The following is a 16,107-nucleotide window of genomic DNA, read 5'->3' as shown; positions in this document are numbered from 1 at the left end:
TGTTTCACGTCACGTTTCAGGCATGATTGTAGAGTCTAGAGTCTACCTACTGCATGCAAGACACTCATCTCCACAATATGTGTAGGTGCTATTTCACTCCAACGCAAGCATGAAGACAATCAGTGCTGGCCCACTGACAGAAGAACAAATACCTTCACAGTTTTGCAAGCTGCGGTTAATACTCAAAAAAGGAAACACAGTCAGTGTTACTGTAAGAGGAGATTAACAGTTTATCAAGCTTGGCTGAAAGATCTGCACTGAGTAGCGTGAATTTAGAATACATTCTTAAGAAATGACCTTCCTATAAAAGATTAGCTTATTATTAGAAAGTATTACAGATAGAATGTCGAAACCACTTCTGTTACAGTAAAAAGTTTGTCCAATAAAGGAAGGGATTGCCTGGAAAGTCTTGAGTCTTGAGAAATATTCAACAGAGCAATCCAGAGGGCATGAGATAACGAAGATTTGTAGCTATTGGTATAAACCATGGAAACAGAATTAGAGTAGAAAGGATATTTACACCCAAACCAACGTAGCAGGATGATCAGAGCGCTGGCCTTTTTGTGTGTACTGTTGCAAGCATTCTAGCGGGCTAACTTTCGTAAACTGATAAAACCCAGGTACCTCAAACTATATTTAAGTGCGGTTTGGATTAAGCATAATCCAAATCACAATTCATTCATTCATTTACCATAACTGCTTATCATGTTGGGGGTTGCGGGGGGCTGGAGCCTATCCAAGCTGACATTGGGCAAGAGGCGGGGTACGCCCTGGACAGGTCACCAGACTATCGCAGGGCTGACTTACAGGCAATTAAGAGTCACCATTTAACCTAACCTGTATGTACCTAACCTCTTTGGACTGTGGGAGGAAGCAGGAGTACCCAAAGAAAACCAACGCTGACACAGGGAGAACATGCAGACTCCACACAGAAGGGCTCCCCTACCCTGGGGTTCGAACCCCCACCCTGGGCTGAACCAGGAACCTCTTACTGTGAGGCCACAATGCTAACCACTGTACCATGCTGCCCACCAAATCAGAATTATTGAGATGTGAACATGCTTTATATTCACAAAATATACAATATACTCATCCAACTGATTTACATTATTACCTCTGCTGAATGTGACCTTTCATCAAAGACATATGTAATGTGCTCCAACAACATTCAGCTTTCCCCTCTGTTAACTTTGCTGCTTATGATTTACAGAATTTGCATTTCATTATAACACATTTGTTGGCTGTTACACAAGGGACCAACCCCTCCCCCATTAATATTTTTCTATATGCGCAGTGTGACACCCTGCAGTTTCTCACTTTAACCTCATTTCTTTGTTGTCTACTCAACGCACTTCACACTTGGCACAATGCGCCTGGCTGTTGTTTTCCATCTTCTCCTTGCTTTCTCCGTCTCACCCCATGATTCTCAGCTTCCCTTGTCTCTTACTCGGCAATTCTAGCAGCTGCCCTCCTCCGTCACCGCTACCACTCCACAACACCACCCCTACTTCCATCAGCACCCGTCTGCCCACAGACTCTCAAACAGAGCCTTGCCGCAGGGGCTGAGAAACAAATTCTAGGGATCTTTGTCACTCCGGCCAAATTCTTGGAAAACATTTGGAGTGTAATAAAGCAGCTCCTATCCCCCGCTGCTGTTTTGGTCCCCCAGCAAGTGGAAAATAGAAAGAGAAAGAGAGAGTGCAGGGGAGAGTTTAGCTGAGTGATGACACTTCGCTAAGGGCTACTCTCAGTCTCCCATCCTTTTCCTCCTCGTGCTCTCTGTCTCATCTTTGCCACTCTTTTTCTCCTCTCCTCTCCTCACCCCTCCTCTCCTCTGTATTGATGATATGGGAAGCGACAGCCCACCTTGCCTCAGCAGCGATAGGCCGCTGGCCTCAGCAGGAAGCAGCCTGTTAGTAGAGCCGAGCTGGGCCTTGGGGAGAAAGGACGGAGGAATATTAGTGGAAGTAGGGAAGAAATTTGAAACGAGAAGATGTGGAGGAAGAGGAACGTTTTTTTCATGTTCTTATTTGAGAAAATTAGGTGTACATGCTGTTTTGCATGACATGAATTATGTATAAACTCATGAAAATCATCACAGGAAGTAATAACAAATGCTAGAAGCAAGGATAAGGTCTTGTGAGGAATTAAATTCTAAAAATATAAACAATTTTAATTTGATAGCGGTGGTTGCGTTGTGCTTTATTGTAAGCATTGTTTGAAGTTTCTTGTATCTGCCAGCTGTATCACTGAGAGTATGTGATGGGGAGAATGTGCAACAGTGAGAAAAGGAGTAGAGGGAAACAGAAGTATTTTAAGTCTCCTAAGCTGTCGCTTCTGGAGATGCTTTTGGCAGGGAGCGAGAAATTGGAAGGAGAAGAGATGGTGGAGTATTTCCAGGCCCAAGGCACGCTTCCTCGAGCTGTTGCTAGAGGGAAATACAGCTGTAACCAGCAGGAAGCCGAGCCAGAGAGGGAGAGAAAGAAATGTGAGAGGGAGAAGGTGGAGAGGAGTGGTGGTGAGAAGATGATGATGAAGACAGAGAAAGAATGAGGAGGAGGGATGGTGAAAAGAGTGGGGAGAGAGGGAGACAGTAGGTGTCGAGAAGGTAGGATGAGAAAGAAAAGGAAAGGGAGAGAGGCAGTGAGAAGACAGAAAAAATGGAAAGTAAGGAGTGTGAGAAAGAGAGGAGGTGAGAAAAGGAAACCCTCCTCCCTCTGAGATCTGATGGAAGACAAATATACAGTACAGGCCAAAAGTTTGGACACACCTTCTCATTCAATGCGTTTTCTTTATTTTCATGACTATTTACATTGTAGATTCTCACTGAAGGCATCAAAACTATGAATGAACACATGTGGAGTTATGTACTTAACAAAAAAAGGTGAAATAACTGAAAACATGTTTTATATTCTAGTTTCTTCAAAATAGCCACCCTTTGATCTGATTACTGCTTTGCACACTCTTGGCATTCTCTCCATGAGCTTCAAGAGGTAGTCACCTGAAATGGTTTCCACTTCACAGGTGTGCCTTATCAGGGTTAATTAGTGGAATTTCTTGCTTTATCAATGGGGTTGGGACCATCAGTTGTGTTGTGCAGAAGTCAGGTTAATACACAGCCGACAGCCCTATTGGACAACTGTTAAAATTCATATTATGGCAAGAACCAATCAGCTAACTAAAGAAAAACGAGTGGCCATCATTACTTTAAGAAATGAAGGTCAGTCAGTCCGGAAAATTGCAAAAACTTTAAATGTGTCCCCAAGTGGAGTCGCATAAACCATCAAGCGCTACAACCAAACTGGCACACATGAGGACCGACCCAGGAAAGGAAGACCAAGAGTCACCTCTGCTTCTGAGGATAAGTTCATCCGAGTCACCAGCCTCAGAAATCGCAAGTTAACAGCAGCTCAGATCAGAGACCAGATGAATGCCACACAGAGTTCTAGCAGCAGACCCATCTCTAGAACAACTGTTAAGAGGAGACTGCGCCAATCAGGCCTTCATGGTCAAATAGCTGCTAGGAAACCACTGCTAAGGAGAGGCAACAAGCAGAAGAGATTTGTTTGGGCCAAGAAACACAATGAATGGACATTAGACCAGTGGAAATCTGTGCTTTGGTCTGATGAGTCCAAATTTGAGATCTTTGGTTCCAACCGCCGTGTCTTTGTGAGACGCAGAAAAGGTGAACGGATGGATTCCACATGCCTGGTTCCCACTGTGAAGCATGGAGGAGGAGGTGTGATGGTGTAGGGGTGTTTTGCTGGTGACACTGTTGGGGATTTATTCAAAATTGAAGGCACACTGAACCAGCATGGCTACCACAGCATCCTGCAGCGACATGCCATCCCATCCGGTTTGCGTTTAGTTGGACGATCATTTATTTTTCAACAGGACAATGACCCCAAACACACCTCCAGGCTGTGTAAGGGCTATTTGACCAAGAAGGAGAGTGATGGAGTGCTGCGGCAGATGACCTGGCCTCCACAGTCACCGGACCTGAACCCAATCGAGATGGTTTGGGGTGAGCTGGACCGCAGAGTGAAGGCAAAGGGACCAACAAGTGCTAAACACCTCTGGGAACTCCTTCAAGACTGTTGGAAAACCATTTCAGGTGACTACCTCTTGAAGCTCATGGAGAGAATGCCAAGAGTGTGCAAAGCAGTAATCAGAGCAAAGGGTGGCTATTTTGAAGAAACTAGAATATAAAACATGTTTTCAGTTATTTCACCTTTTTTTGTTAAGTACATAACTCCACATGTGTTCATTCATAGTTTTGATGCCTTCAGTGAGAATCTACAATGTAAATAGTCATGAAAATAAAGAAAACGCATTGAATGAGAAGGTGTGTCCAAACTTTTGGCCTGTACTGTATATCTGTATCTATGAAATATCTAGGTATGAATTATCTTTACATGTAAAAATATCTATAACGTACTGCAAATCCTTAAATAAAAAATGGATTCAAATAGCTGAGTTAATGAAAGCCAAATAAAAGGCATTATGATTTTATTAACTACTTCCTCTGTATTTTGCTGCTGTTGTTTTTTTTTGCCATTGCTGTTCTCAGGTAAACACAACACTTCCTGCAGATATTTGAGCCACTGGAAGGCTTTAAATGTGAAACATGTGGGTAGAAAGGGTTCGGTTTTACTGACAGTATCTCAATAGTGACAGAAAAAAGTATAAGTAACTGGAATTAATAGGTGAGTTGGAACATTGAGCATACATTGATATGATTATCAAAACTGTGATATGAGACTGGATGTTGTAAAAGCATGTGTTTTTTTCCCCCTGGTTAAAGGCTGCGTTCAACCCAATCACCTCAAAAAAATGTTGACATTGTACTTTTTTGCAAACTCCGGCTGCATTATGTATGTTATTATGTTGCAGATATGTTGAAACTTAATGTTTCTTTATGTTTCAACAGCGCTGTGCTAAAAGTATGGTTAAGTTTAGGCACAAAACCTATGTGGTTATGGTGAGGTAAAGATCATGTTTTGGCTTGAAATACCTGCTCGCAGTCATCGAGCTAAGCTATTGGCTCAACTAATCAGTCATACGGACTTCTCGTATTGTCTGAGTATACATGCAGAAGAGAAATTCAAATTTCTGACAAAGTACGTCTGACTCCGCCTCGATTGGCAGCGCTGTGTCCTTTTCAATATAGTGCATATTGAACTAGTTCCGGTTCTTATTCAGAAACTTTTTTAAATAAATCCATGTTTTGCGTTTTCCTACCATCCATAAACTTCAAAATATTTAGCTCCTTTAGCTGTCGGAGCATGAATGTAGTGTCCTCGCCCGTCTTCTGCTTCGCGGTCGCCATGGTGTTTGTTTGTTTTTCCGGGAGTTACTGTACTGCTGCTACGTCATCTCCTTCTTCTTCTGGGTGAAAGCCCGCGAAAGAAAAAGTGGTGCATGCGCAGAACGCCGAGTCTGACTCCAGTCGGACTAAGGGGATACGTGTAGCAATAGTTTGATTTTTAGTTGAATTATCTAGGTGTGTTAGTCGAGCTATGGATGGTCCAATTTCAGTCGGACTAAGCTGTTTACATGGATTTAAAAGTCCGGTTTCAGTCAGACTAAGCCAATAATTCAATTTTTCCCGGCAGGAAACACAGTGATGTCTCTGTAAAAAAACAGCTGCTTGTCATGGCACTATCCCTGGTGGACACACAGCGATGGGTTGCTAAAAAAGTACCTACGTTTGTTGGCTTAAAAGCTGCTGGAAATGCAGGGATGACTTGCTAAAAAAACAACCAGTTTAGTTGGTGAAGATTCTCAGTCATCCAGGTCATGGTAATCCTAAGTGCGATATCGTAAGCAGCTGGACATGCTTGAGTTTCTTGAAGACGCTTGGTTGAACTGAGGAAACCCTTTGGATGAGAGGCATCTTCAAGACACTCAAGCAAGCCTACGATACCAGTCCGGTTGTTTGTTGATCTCGGACGGTGGTCTGCAGTGATCTTCAGCTTGGCGTCCTGCCTAGATGTCCCACCATCCACCATCCCCTCCACCTCCCGATGACAAAATCAGCTCTTATACTACGTCACTTTAAAAATGTTGATAAGATTCGTTTGACCGTATGACCTGAAGTTTCGTATGTACTTTTACCCATTTAGTCATTATATCCACATTACTGATGATTGGCTATCAGAAATGTTACTGTGTTAATGTTTTCTTGAAGCACCAATGGTCAACCCAGCAATACCGTCACAATATCAGCATCAGTGTATTCGGTCAAAAATATTGTGAGATTTGATTTTCTCCATGCTGCCCCGCCCTGTTTGAACAGTGTCCCTGTTAAAAAGAGAAACTCAGAGCATTAAAGTGGTGAATGTAGTTGGACTGTGTTGTTGTACCCGTGGCACTACTGTTAAGTAAATGTCAATTAAGCTAAATTTATCAAGACAACAGGTAAACATTAGCTTGCAATTAGCTAGCAAGGTAAAGGCCCCAGGCACTATTTTAAATTTCTGGTATATAGGTTTATGTTGGAGAGAGAATAGCAGAGAGAGAGGTGCACCATCTATATAGGAAGACAAACATGATAGAGCATGAGAGACAGAAGAGAGAGTGTCTATAGAGAGAGAGAGGGTGCGGAAGAGTGCGCCGGAGCAAGCAAGGTACACAATAGAGGAAAAGAGCAGACGAGAGAGAGCGAGGTGTTGTAATTACTGCAGTGTACCCAGACAGAATTAGCTAGACGGACAGTGATTAACCTTTAAGGCTTGCTGGGCCATGGGAGGGAAATAATTAGATTTCCCCTCTCTCCCTGTCTCTTTGCCACGGGGACGGTGGAGAGTGGAGGCTCATCACTTATTGCTTACAGTCAACAGAGACGGACCGAGGCACTCCAAATAGAAAGCGATACCCAAACAACAACGGCCTCAGAGTGTTGAGAGGACGACCTCGTAGTGGTACTTTGGAGTCAGTGCAGGGTGAAAAGGGTGAAAAGCAAGGGTACTTAGTTCCACTGCTCCCCTCACGACTAAGAGGTGCTTAAGAGAGCTTGATAAAGTAGTTCAAATCTTGCTTACTGTCTCAGCTCTGAACACGATGCCCAATCACTGCAGAAAGTGTGCATGCTTGTCCAATTGTCAGTTTTGGAAAGCTACAAAAAATATTTAACGTAGCCTCCATAATTCCACCATCAGCAAACACTAATTAACATGACCTCAATAGTGCTGTTAACATTGCTTACACTTAGGGCTGGGTATTATTCAAAAATGTTCAATACCAGAACAGATATCTTGACTTTGATACAGGTTCCAGGACGATGGTTGTTTGTTACCAATTTAATTCATCTTTAATTTGCTTAGCTTCTTGGCATTTTTCAACTCAGAGCAGTTTTAAAGATGTTTTGATGTTAAAATCTCACCTGAACTCAGTTTTGCAGAATGCCAATGACTGTCCTCTTCACCCCGCAGCAGCCTCAGGGCTCTGGGACAGATATTTTACTGCATGTTCACCTGACCACTGAGGAGGAGACTACAGGCTGCGGAGGAGCCATGGCTGGGAGCTGGGTCCAGCGCTGTTATGCTGGGAGGACTTGAATGCTGAGATAAAGATGGAGCAACTTTCTGCTCTTAAATTGATTCCATGCACATTGAAGTGCTTTATCAAATTCGTCCTGTTGCCAGTCATGGTACAAATGTCCTCTCTGCATATATTGCATCATGAACTACTGGCATCAAGCCAGATCTCTTCTTTGACATTTTTACAGTTACACACACTGTAGTCACTGTAGTCACCCTTCTCAGGGTGTAACATAATGTTTTTGCCTCCAGTTAGACAGCCAGTCACCAGTGGTGTTACTTCATAGTATCAAAGTAATTCAGTCAGTGTTATAAAAGTACATACGTTCAGTAACCAGCCCTACATGCTTGTACTATCTGGACATAGTTATAGTGCATATTTAATGAGCATCTTAAATGTACCAAGCAAACATCAGTCCAAATTGAAGTCATGACAAAACTTTCTTGCTTGTGTCTATGAAGCAAAGTTTAGCTTCATTTTTCTCATTTGCACAGCAGCAACTCATACAACGGTAAAGGGAAACGTGCTGAAAATGTTCTTAATAATGTTATGATTACAAAAAGAACACTAAACTTGTATAAGTAATGGTTTATAAAACTTGAGGTGGTTTAGAGCATGACATAACTATAAAAAGATAAGCCATAGCTCAGTGACAGTAAATTGAGATTACCCCTGAAGTTGAGTTCAGGTTAATTAATTGCACGTTTCATTATGTGAAATACATGTGACACACACAGTACATTCACATTGCATTCACACACACATCCTATTAAGGCTTTTTTAATGACTCTGCTGGGTTCACACACGTATAAATTTCTTTGCTGTCAGGTGAAAACTGTTTAAAAAGATATTAAAATGAAAGCATTAAATGTAAATGTGTTCTCTACAATAGTAAAATGTATCTTTTAATCCTTAACTTTCCAGTTTCTGAGGAAATGCAACTAAAAACACCTTGTATTCTCAGTTGATTGCTATTCGTCTATCAAACTGACATAAAAGTTGTCAAATTTCCTCAGCTCATCAGGGAAGGAGCGCACGTCCTCCTTCAGCTGACATTAAAAAGTGGCAATCATCAAAACTGGAGTGATACAGTTTTCATTCCAAAACAGAATTGCAAAGCTTAACGTCTCATATGATGTACAATAAAACCTTGTTTTTGACAGTTAACGGTAAGACTTTTTTTATTGAAAAGCTCTTGTCAGGTACAGCTGTGCTTTGAAGGGGAGGAAATGAAAACAAAAGATACAATCAATAAAAAATGGGTCTATAAAATGTCAACACGTAAAAAAACAAGTAAATAAAGGAAGGACATTTAAAGGTAAAATACAGGTGCAATCCAGTGTGGGGGATTTATGGGGATATATTGACAGAAATGGACTATGATATGGGGTGTTTTCTTTAGAATATAATTGCTTGAAAATACAAATTGTTGCATTTTCATGACTTCAGAATGAGATGTTTATATTAACATAGGGATCCTCGTCCTCATCCATTAAGCCCACAATGTTGCACCACCATATTTCAAAGAACTGGACAAACCAAACACCGGCTCTAGATAAGACCATTCATGTTCTGTGTTTTTGCATTTTTGTGTCGCATCATCCACCCTTGTTAGTAGCCCCTCTGTGATGAGAGCGTCAGAAACGTCCCAGTTTAAATCACCAGGTCTGTTTGTTTTGTGGAGGAAGAGACCTGTGTGGATAATTCAGCTCATGGTGAAAACCTCCTAAGTGCTTGGATCTTAAAGAAAATGGCCACTTTAGAATGAAGATACAGAAGGCCAGTGTAGTTTTTTAATCCACAAAACTCGTTCGGGGTATCGGAGGATAACAGCTAGCTGGATTTTTTCCATACACTTGAAGTGCATGGAACCCACATTTTGAAAATGTAATAAAACTCTGCTAATGCATTTCAAAAACATCAGAACGGCTCATCCTTACTAATCCAAGTGCCCTGAAGCTGCGGCATGCAAAATTGACTTGGAAAAGACGTAATTTACTCCACTTTTATAGCATCATTTCTCACCACGGTCAGTTAGCCTGCAGGCGTGTTGTGTTTACATGGCAACTCACGCGAGACTAGCTGATGGCTAGTGGTGGTGCTAGTTCTTGAGTGTGTTTTATTACATTTTCAAATTGTGGGTTCCATGCACTTCAAGTCTATGGAAAAAATCCAGCTAGCTGATACCCCGAACGAGTTTTGTGGATTAAAAAACTACACTGGACGTCTTGTCGGCATGAGGGTGAGTAAGTACTGTCTGTATTTTCATTCTAAAGTGGCCATTTTAGAATGGTGAGCGCTCATTAGCAGGTTCTAGGCCAGCGGTCCATCTGCAACATGCCAAACAGCTTCAGAGAAACAGTGATTTTTAATGTGAATCTGCTTCAGTCAGTGTTTTTTACCAGTTTAAATCACTGAATCTGCAGATCATTCTTCTCATGGTAAAAACCCTCCTGAACATCTGGATCAGAAACAAGGTGAGCACACATGAGCAGGCACTGGGCTTTTGGCCTGTCTGCAGCATGCCAAACGGAATAGGAGAAACACTGATTTGTAATGTTACTGCTTTATTGTAGTTTCTTTACCAGTTTAATCTGGTCTGTTTGTTTCGGAGAGGAGGGGACCTCTGCGGATTATTCGGCTGTCAGTAAAAATCTCCTGAACAATAAACACTGAAGGAATTCTAATCTGGAGAAGTTTTAGTTGAGATGCCACTGACCCCCCCCAAATCTTACACAGTGTTCCTTTAAAACATGACACAGGTTTAAATTAGTGTTTGAGACAGACATGCTTGTTGTACAGTTTATATTTAGCTTTCACCTGTGTATCCATAGAAACTAACCAAGATCTATTTACACCTGAGACAAAATGTAGAGGACAGGCTGTTGCACAAAAGCATCCAACTCTCTTGTAATGAATGAAAGTTGAGTTATGGCTTTATATTAACCTCTCTGACAGCTTAGAAAGTCAAACTCTGAGACAATGGGGAAGGGGGAATGAGAATGTGATGATTAATTAGGTTGTTTTCCTGATAATGGCATTTAACCGTTCACATAGTTGCGTGTAAGGGCCTCCAGTGACTGCACTGAATCTCTCTGAATTAACTCTAATACAAAAATTGGAAGCTGTTACGCCGTCACATTTCTCCCCCTCCTCAAAAAAAAACCTCATTTTACTCTTCTTCTGTATTCAATTTCATGCTTATAACCATTTCAGAGTTTTCAATAACAGTGCTATGCCAGTAAATATGCTATTACTGGCTTGTGAAATCATCACTCTTAAAAGAAACTTGAATTACACAGCTGACAGAGCTCTATGAAAGTGGTTTTCTGAGTACATAGCGCTAATCTGTGGATGTAGACACAGGCTCGCTGTTTATGCTTCATTTACTGTAACAGAGTCTCATTTAAAGGAGGAGACAGAGACAACTTTGAAAGAAATTAGACATAGATGCTTTACAGTTTCACTTTCCTTCACTTTGTGCATCTGTGCCTGGTGTGTGCCCAGTTTGTCTGCTTCAATCTGTTATTTACTTTTTCCAGCGCTTTCTAAATGTTAATATTCTTGCCGTGCTGTCGCCAATCAATCATAGGAACTATAAAAGCAAACACTGAAAAATGAAATAAATAATGAATCTTTGAGCACCTTGTCCCTTTTTCTGACATAGCGTAGGTGTTTGTGATTAAAATATGCTTGCAGATAACAAGAGCTGCAGTCGTGTTTCTAAGCTCAAATCTCAGACACAACAGTCTACATTTCTTATTCAGGTCCCAGGGTGAAAAAGTTCAAAACGGCTTTTGTAGAGAACTGTGGCCTCGGGGCAGTAAATGAAGGAAGCTTTCCTGTTGTGCTTTAGTAGACCTTGGTTCCATTGCTCCAGGCACCTTAATGAATTATCTCTCTGCGCTTCATGGCTTCATAAAGGAAATCTCTTCAGTCAGAGACCTTCACTGAACAGTATGTCCTCCTCTGTCTTTTTTTTCTGTATTTTTTACTGTGGTTCAACATGTGTCGTTTGCAGACATGAAGATCTGAAGTTAGGAGAGAAACTGAGCTAAGCACTAATAAAGGCAAGCAATGCACACTCGTAGGTTGTACGTTTTCCCCTGCTAGTAGATTAACACTTCATTTTACAGCCTGGTGATTGTGGGATAACGAGAAGCCAAATCAATAACTTGTTAATGCTAACAGGCCTGGAGAGAGAACACTGTTCGCTTGACTCAGAAGGAGCAAGGTGCCCAGTAAGCATGTGCAGGATTTGTTGAACTATCTCGCCATGTCTGCTAAAAGATCCCTTAGCTTACACTACTTACTTTGCAGATGTCAGAAAAGGTTAGAGGTTTTTTTTAAGTCTGTTGCACCTCTGACCACAGCTAAAACTGATGTCACAGTGTACTGAAACACCCTGAAGTACACTTCTACATCACCACAGCCAAAAGAACTCGGACTAGTGCATCAGCGGAAACAAGATTTTCAGTTGAGCAAATAATGAAGTTTCGAGACAAATTGTGGATATGTAGTTTTGCTAACACCAAATCCTACGTCGTAGTACAGGCCTCTGGTTACTCCACATGATCCATAGAGCTTGTTGTGAGCAGTTTTCTTGTTGGAACTATTTTTTTTCTACTGAATTACATCCCCGAACTGTATCAGCACGCAGAAGGAAGCGTGCATCTGTTGCTAGCTCGCTTCGCAACACTTTGCTAGCAAAGGAGCTTAGCTAAGGAGGACGGCATTAATGTTTAGATCTTACCTTGTCACGAGCATGAGTCTCTCATCCATGAGTAGCTGCACACTTCCTTCTGGACAGTGATATGCTTGGTGGGCATAATTTGGTAGAAAGAAAATGGCTCCTTAACAATTCATGAAATCTCATATAGTTTCATTTTATTGGAGAGAGGGTATCTCCAACACTTGGTAACTCACACCAAAACAATCTCGACTGATAAATAGAACAACAAGTAAAAGGAAAAATATGCATTATCGATTATGGGGTGAACTGTTCCTTAAATTCTGAAGGTGTAAAATATAATAGCTCATTACAGAACAGGAATCCAACAAATCAGTTGAATTGCATTTGTGGGGAAACTTAAAACAACTATGGGCATGTAACAGCATTAAACATAATAAACAACAGGCAAAAATGTAAAAAGCACAACAACAAATCTTTACTCAGAGTAGTTTATAGAGGTCAAGGGTCAAAAGAAGAATGATAATACTTTATAAAAGCATCATAACCAATAAATAACAAGCAGTGAAATCTTAACAGCTTTTTCCCCCATTAAAGAGAGAGCACAGGTTTTATGAGGTGGGGTTGTATGACATTCTTATCCACAGTCAGTTTTTACATACAGTGGATGGCAATCAGAGTGCCGGCAGTTTGGAGAAGCAGCCAGGAGTACTGAGTCAGAAACTGAACAATGTACTGCCAAAAAAATAAATGTCAGATTAAGTGCACGCTAAATATTATTAATATTCTCACCACTTTACCTTTAAGTCAGACATTACTTTATAACATGGAACTGAGGGCGTTATCGCTCTCTTCAAAGCCCGACCCCATTGACAAAAACAGTAGACTAATTTTACCTTGCTGAACACTGGAGCTGCTGGTCTACCACTGCCTTGATCAGTTTGTGTTAATGTGTGATTTTTGTGAATCCACTTTTAAACACCGCAGTCACACAATAACGCACACAAAACTGATGAAGGCAGCGAAAGACATCCAACTCCTGTGTTCAGCGAGGTAAAATCCCTGGACCTACTGGATCTTCTTTCTCAATACCATGTCACCTAATGGCCTTAATGAGGATTTTGACATTAAGCCATTTTTGTGAACTGGTATTTGGTGTTTTTATTCTCCAAGCAGTGTTCCTTTTAAAACTGTAATCCTATGTTTGTTTGTTTTTTGCAAAACTTTTTCAAAAAAATTCTAAAAAAGTTTATTCTAATAGTTTTTTCTAATAGTTAAATTGTCTCTTTTGTATTGTGTGTTTCCCCTATAACAATTTGTATATTTTGTATATCTGTATTCTTTGCACTTATTGATATGTAAATCCTTCGTCCATACTAAGTAGCCATTATATGCCTATATATGGCCCACCTGAATGACTGTCTGATTGTTTGATTGACAGATGACGTGGGTGGAATGTCACCTGGCTCTTAGCCTATATGTATACCTGCCACCTGCCATTTCATTCTTTTGAAGTTGCCTGAGGAAGACCATTTGGGTGGAAACGTTGCATTTTAGTCAATAAAGTAAACTGGGAGCTTTAATTCAGTGTGCGGATTTTCTTCTTCTTTCTGCATGGACCCCTATTATCCAGCACCTGACCAAAAACAGGATTGGATGTGCGCACAACTACTCTGTCTTCTAAAATCCCTGTCTATGTCAGTAAAGTCTGGTGGCTTCAAAGAGAGCGGTACAATGCCTTTAGTTCCCTCTCCAAAATCGGTGTCTGATGGCAAGGTAGAGTGCTAAAAATATTCCAGATATAGCGTACACTTAAATCGATGCTGATTTTTTTTAGGTGGAACCTTTTTATGTAGCAAAAATACGTGTTGTTGCTGCCCCCATCCACAGCAAGACATTGCTTAGTTTCTGTGCCAAGGTACTCTTGCCTGCTTCTCCAAACTGGTGGCACCCTGACTGCCATCTACTGTAGGTAATACACTGACTGTTAATAAGTTCCTCATAAAACTTCAAAAAATCCGAACTGTCCCTTTAAGAATGAAACCAAACTTTGCTGAGACCACCATGACAACATGTGAGGTGGTGTTATAACCAAAACTGATAGCAAGACAAACGAATCAGTTCATGAGCAAGCCTCACATGAGCAGCGGGTTAGATTGGGGTTAAGCTGTTGAAACTTTTATAAGACACACTGTATCTGATTTGTTGCTCGATTGAACAAAATACCCTCAGAATTCAGTCACTGTGGAAGGCCAGCAGCATGCGTTATCTGAACAAAGTATGTCCTGTTGGCCATCGTGGGTGAGTCAAGTATCTTTACTCCAAAGTCTTTATGAAAAACTCTTGAAACTATTCACTCTGAAGACTTAAGGAGCTAAGGGTGACTACCGTCCTTCCTTTGGGCTTTTCAGTGAATCAGATGTCTTGCCCCAGTGTGGAGGGAGCTGAGAGCTCTCATTATCCGAGCTCCCTCCTCAGGATCTTGCCCTCTGTGGGAGCAGTTCCTCCCTAAACCTCCCTCACCTCCATCCATTCACCCTCCCCTTCATGCCCCCTCCTTTCTCTCTCCCTCTCTCTTTTTCTTGCTGCAAGCGAAGGTCAAATTAATTCTTTTTCATAATTTCCTGTCAGCGAGATTCCTCCCTCAGAGACTCCATCTATGGCTCAGTGCCTGAAAGATGTGATTAAGGTGAAGACGAAGTGAATACCTGTGTCTGACAAAGTCAATTATGGTTTTTTTTTCCTTATCCATATAGATATTTAAGGTGTGTGGTCATATCACATTTAATAAAGTCTCCCACAGTTTCCCTGTTGCTCTTCTTAAAAAAAGGAATGCGATGCGTGTATGCCAAGGGTGACACATCACATTAGCAGCTAATATGGGCTCATACTCACAAAGGAAATATCATTTAGAAGCAAATGGCTTCACTGTTCCAATGACACAGTGTGCCCTAACCTTGCTCATTAACGCCATGGGTCTCTGAGGGTCTCAAAGCCTACACATCCTAAACAACCTTAACAGCCTAGACATCCACATCATAACTACACACCTCAGATGGTAATAATGTTATGAAATAGAGAGAGTAATTGCATCCCCTGTTGTGAAAGCAAAGGTTCCTTTCATTAAGGCATGAATTGAAACTGGCCGTAGTAATGAAGGTAGAGCAGGCACCCCATAGCTGGTATGGCATTCATTCAATCACTAAATGGAGTCCGGTTGTATTTTGAAATGAGAAAGGAAAGGGAGAGAGAAAATGAGCATAACTAATGCGGCATATTGAAAAGAATCCCCCCTCCCCGAAAAAATACTTTCTTTATAACCTCAAGCTATAATTCTCCTTGACATGCAGTGAAGACTCCCTGCTCAGGGCCCCCAATTACAGACTTTCACTCCAAGCGCTTCACACTGGACTGCCAGTCGGCCATTTTCTTTTTTCTGTTGGGGGGAAAAAAAAAAAGAAAAAAAAAGCAGAGAGGGAGCTGAGCGACGTCAAGGTTAGGCGAAGCACATTTCATCTAGTTTTACCCAGGGAGAAGCAAAGGGATGCATGAATACAACAAACCCACTCTTACCTCCAACTCTGGCTCTCAAGGACACTAGAGCAGGATGCAGCAGAGGATGAACATGTGCAGATCTCTTAATGAAGCTGAAGGAGGGGGCACCAACAGAATAAAAAAAAATGATGTGAGGGAGCAGAAGAAAATGGAAAGGAATAAAGGGAAATGATCAAGAAAGATAAACAGAGAGGCAGTGGAGGGAAAGATGCACAGGTGGACTAGCTGGAGGTGCAGCACAGCACTGGCACTCTTTGTGATATGTTGTGTGTGTACGCTCAGTGTTCTGGCCTCTGACCCTTGCCAGAGGAAAACAGATT

The 16,107-nt window shown here is 41.5% G+C and overlaps 1 protein-coding gene across 3 annotated transcripts in view; it reads left to right on the top strand.

The window, feature by feature from the left end:
* Positions 1-16,107, top strand: part of samd12 (sterile alpha motif domain containing 12) — a 171,898-nt gene that overhangs the window by 69,690 nt on the left and 86,101 nt on the right. For 2 of the 3 annotated variants that reach the window (XM_033637230.2, XM_033637227.2), the window contains exon 5: positions 7,434-8,709. The exons of the other annotated variant lie outside the window; for it this stretch is intronic. In XM_033637230.2, the coding sequence (XP_033493121.1) occupies positions 7,434-7,486 (53 nt within the window). In that variant the 3' untranslated portion in view covers positions 7,487-8,709. Of the gene's footprint in view, positions 1-7,433; positions 8,710-16,107 lie in introns of those variants that run through there. 3 annotated transcript variants of the gene reach the window in all.

Source organism: Epinephelus lanceolatus, chromosome 16 (genome assembly GCF_041903045.1).
Source record: "Epinephelus lanceolatus isolate andai-2023 chromosome 16, ASM4190304v1, whole genome shotgun sequence".
Taxonomy (NCBI): Eukaryota; Metazoa; Chordata; class Actinopteri; order Perciformes; family Serranidae; genus Epinephelus; species Epinephelus lanceolatus.
Note: the sequence above shows the minus strand (reverse complement) of the source record. Positions and strands in the feature narration are given on the sequence as shown.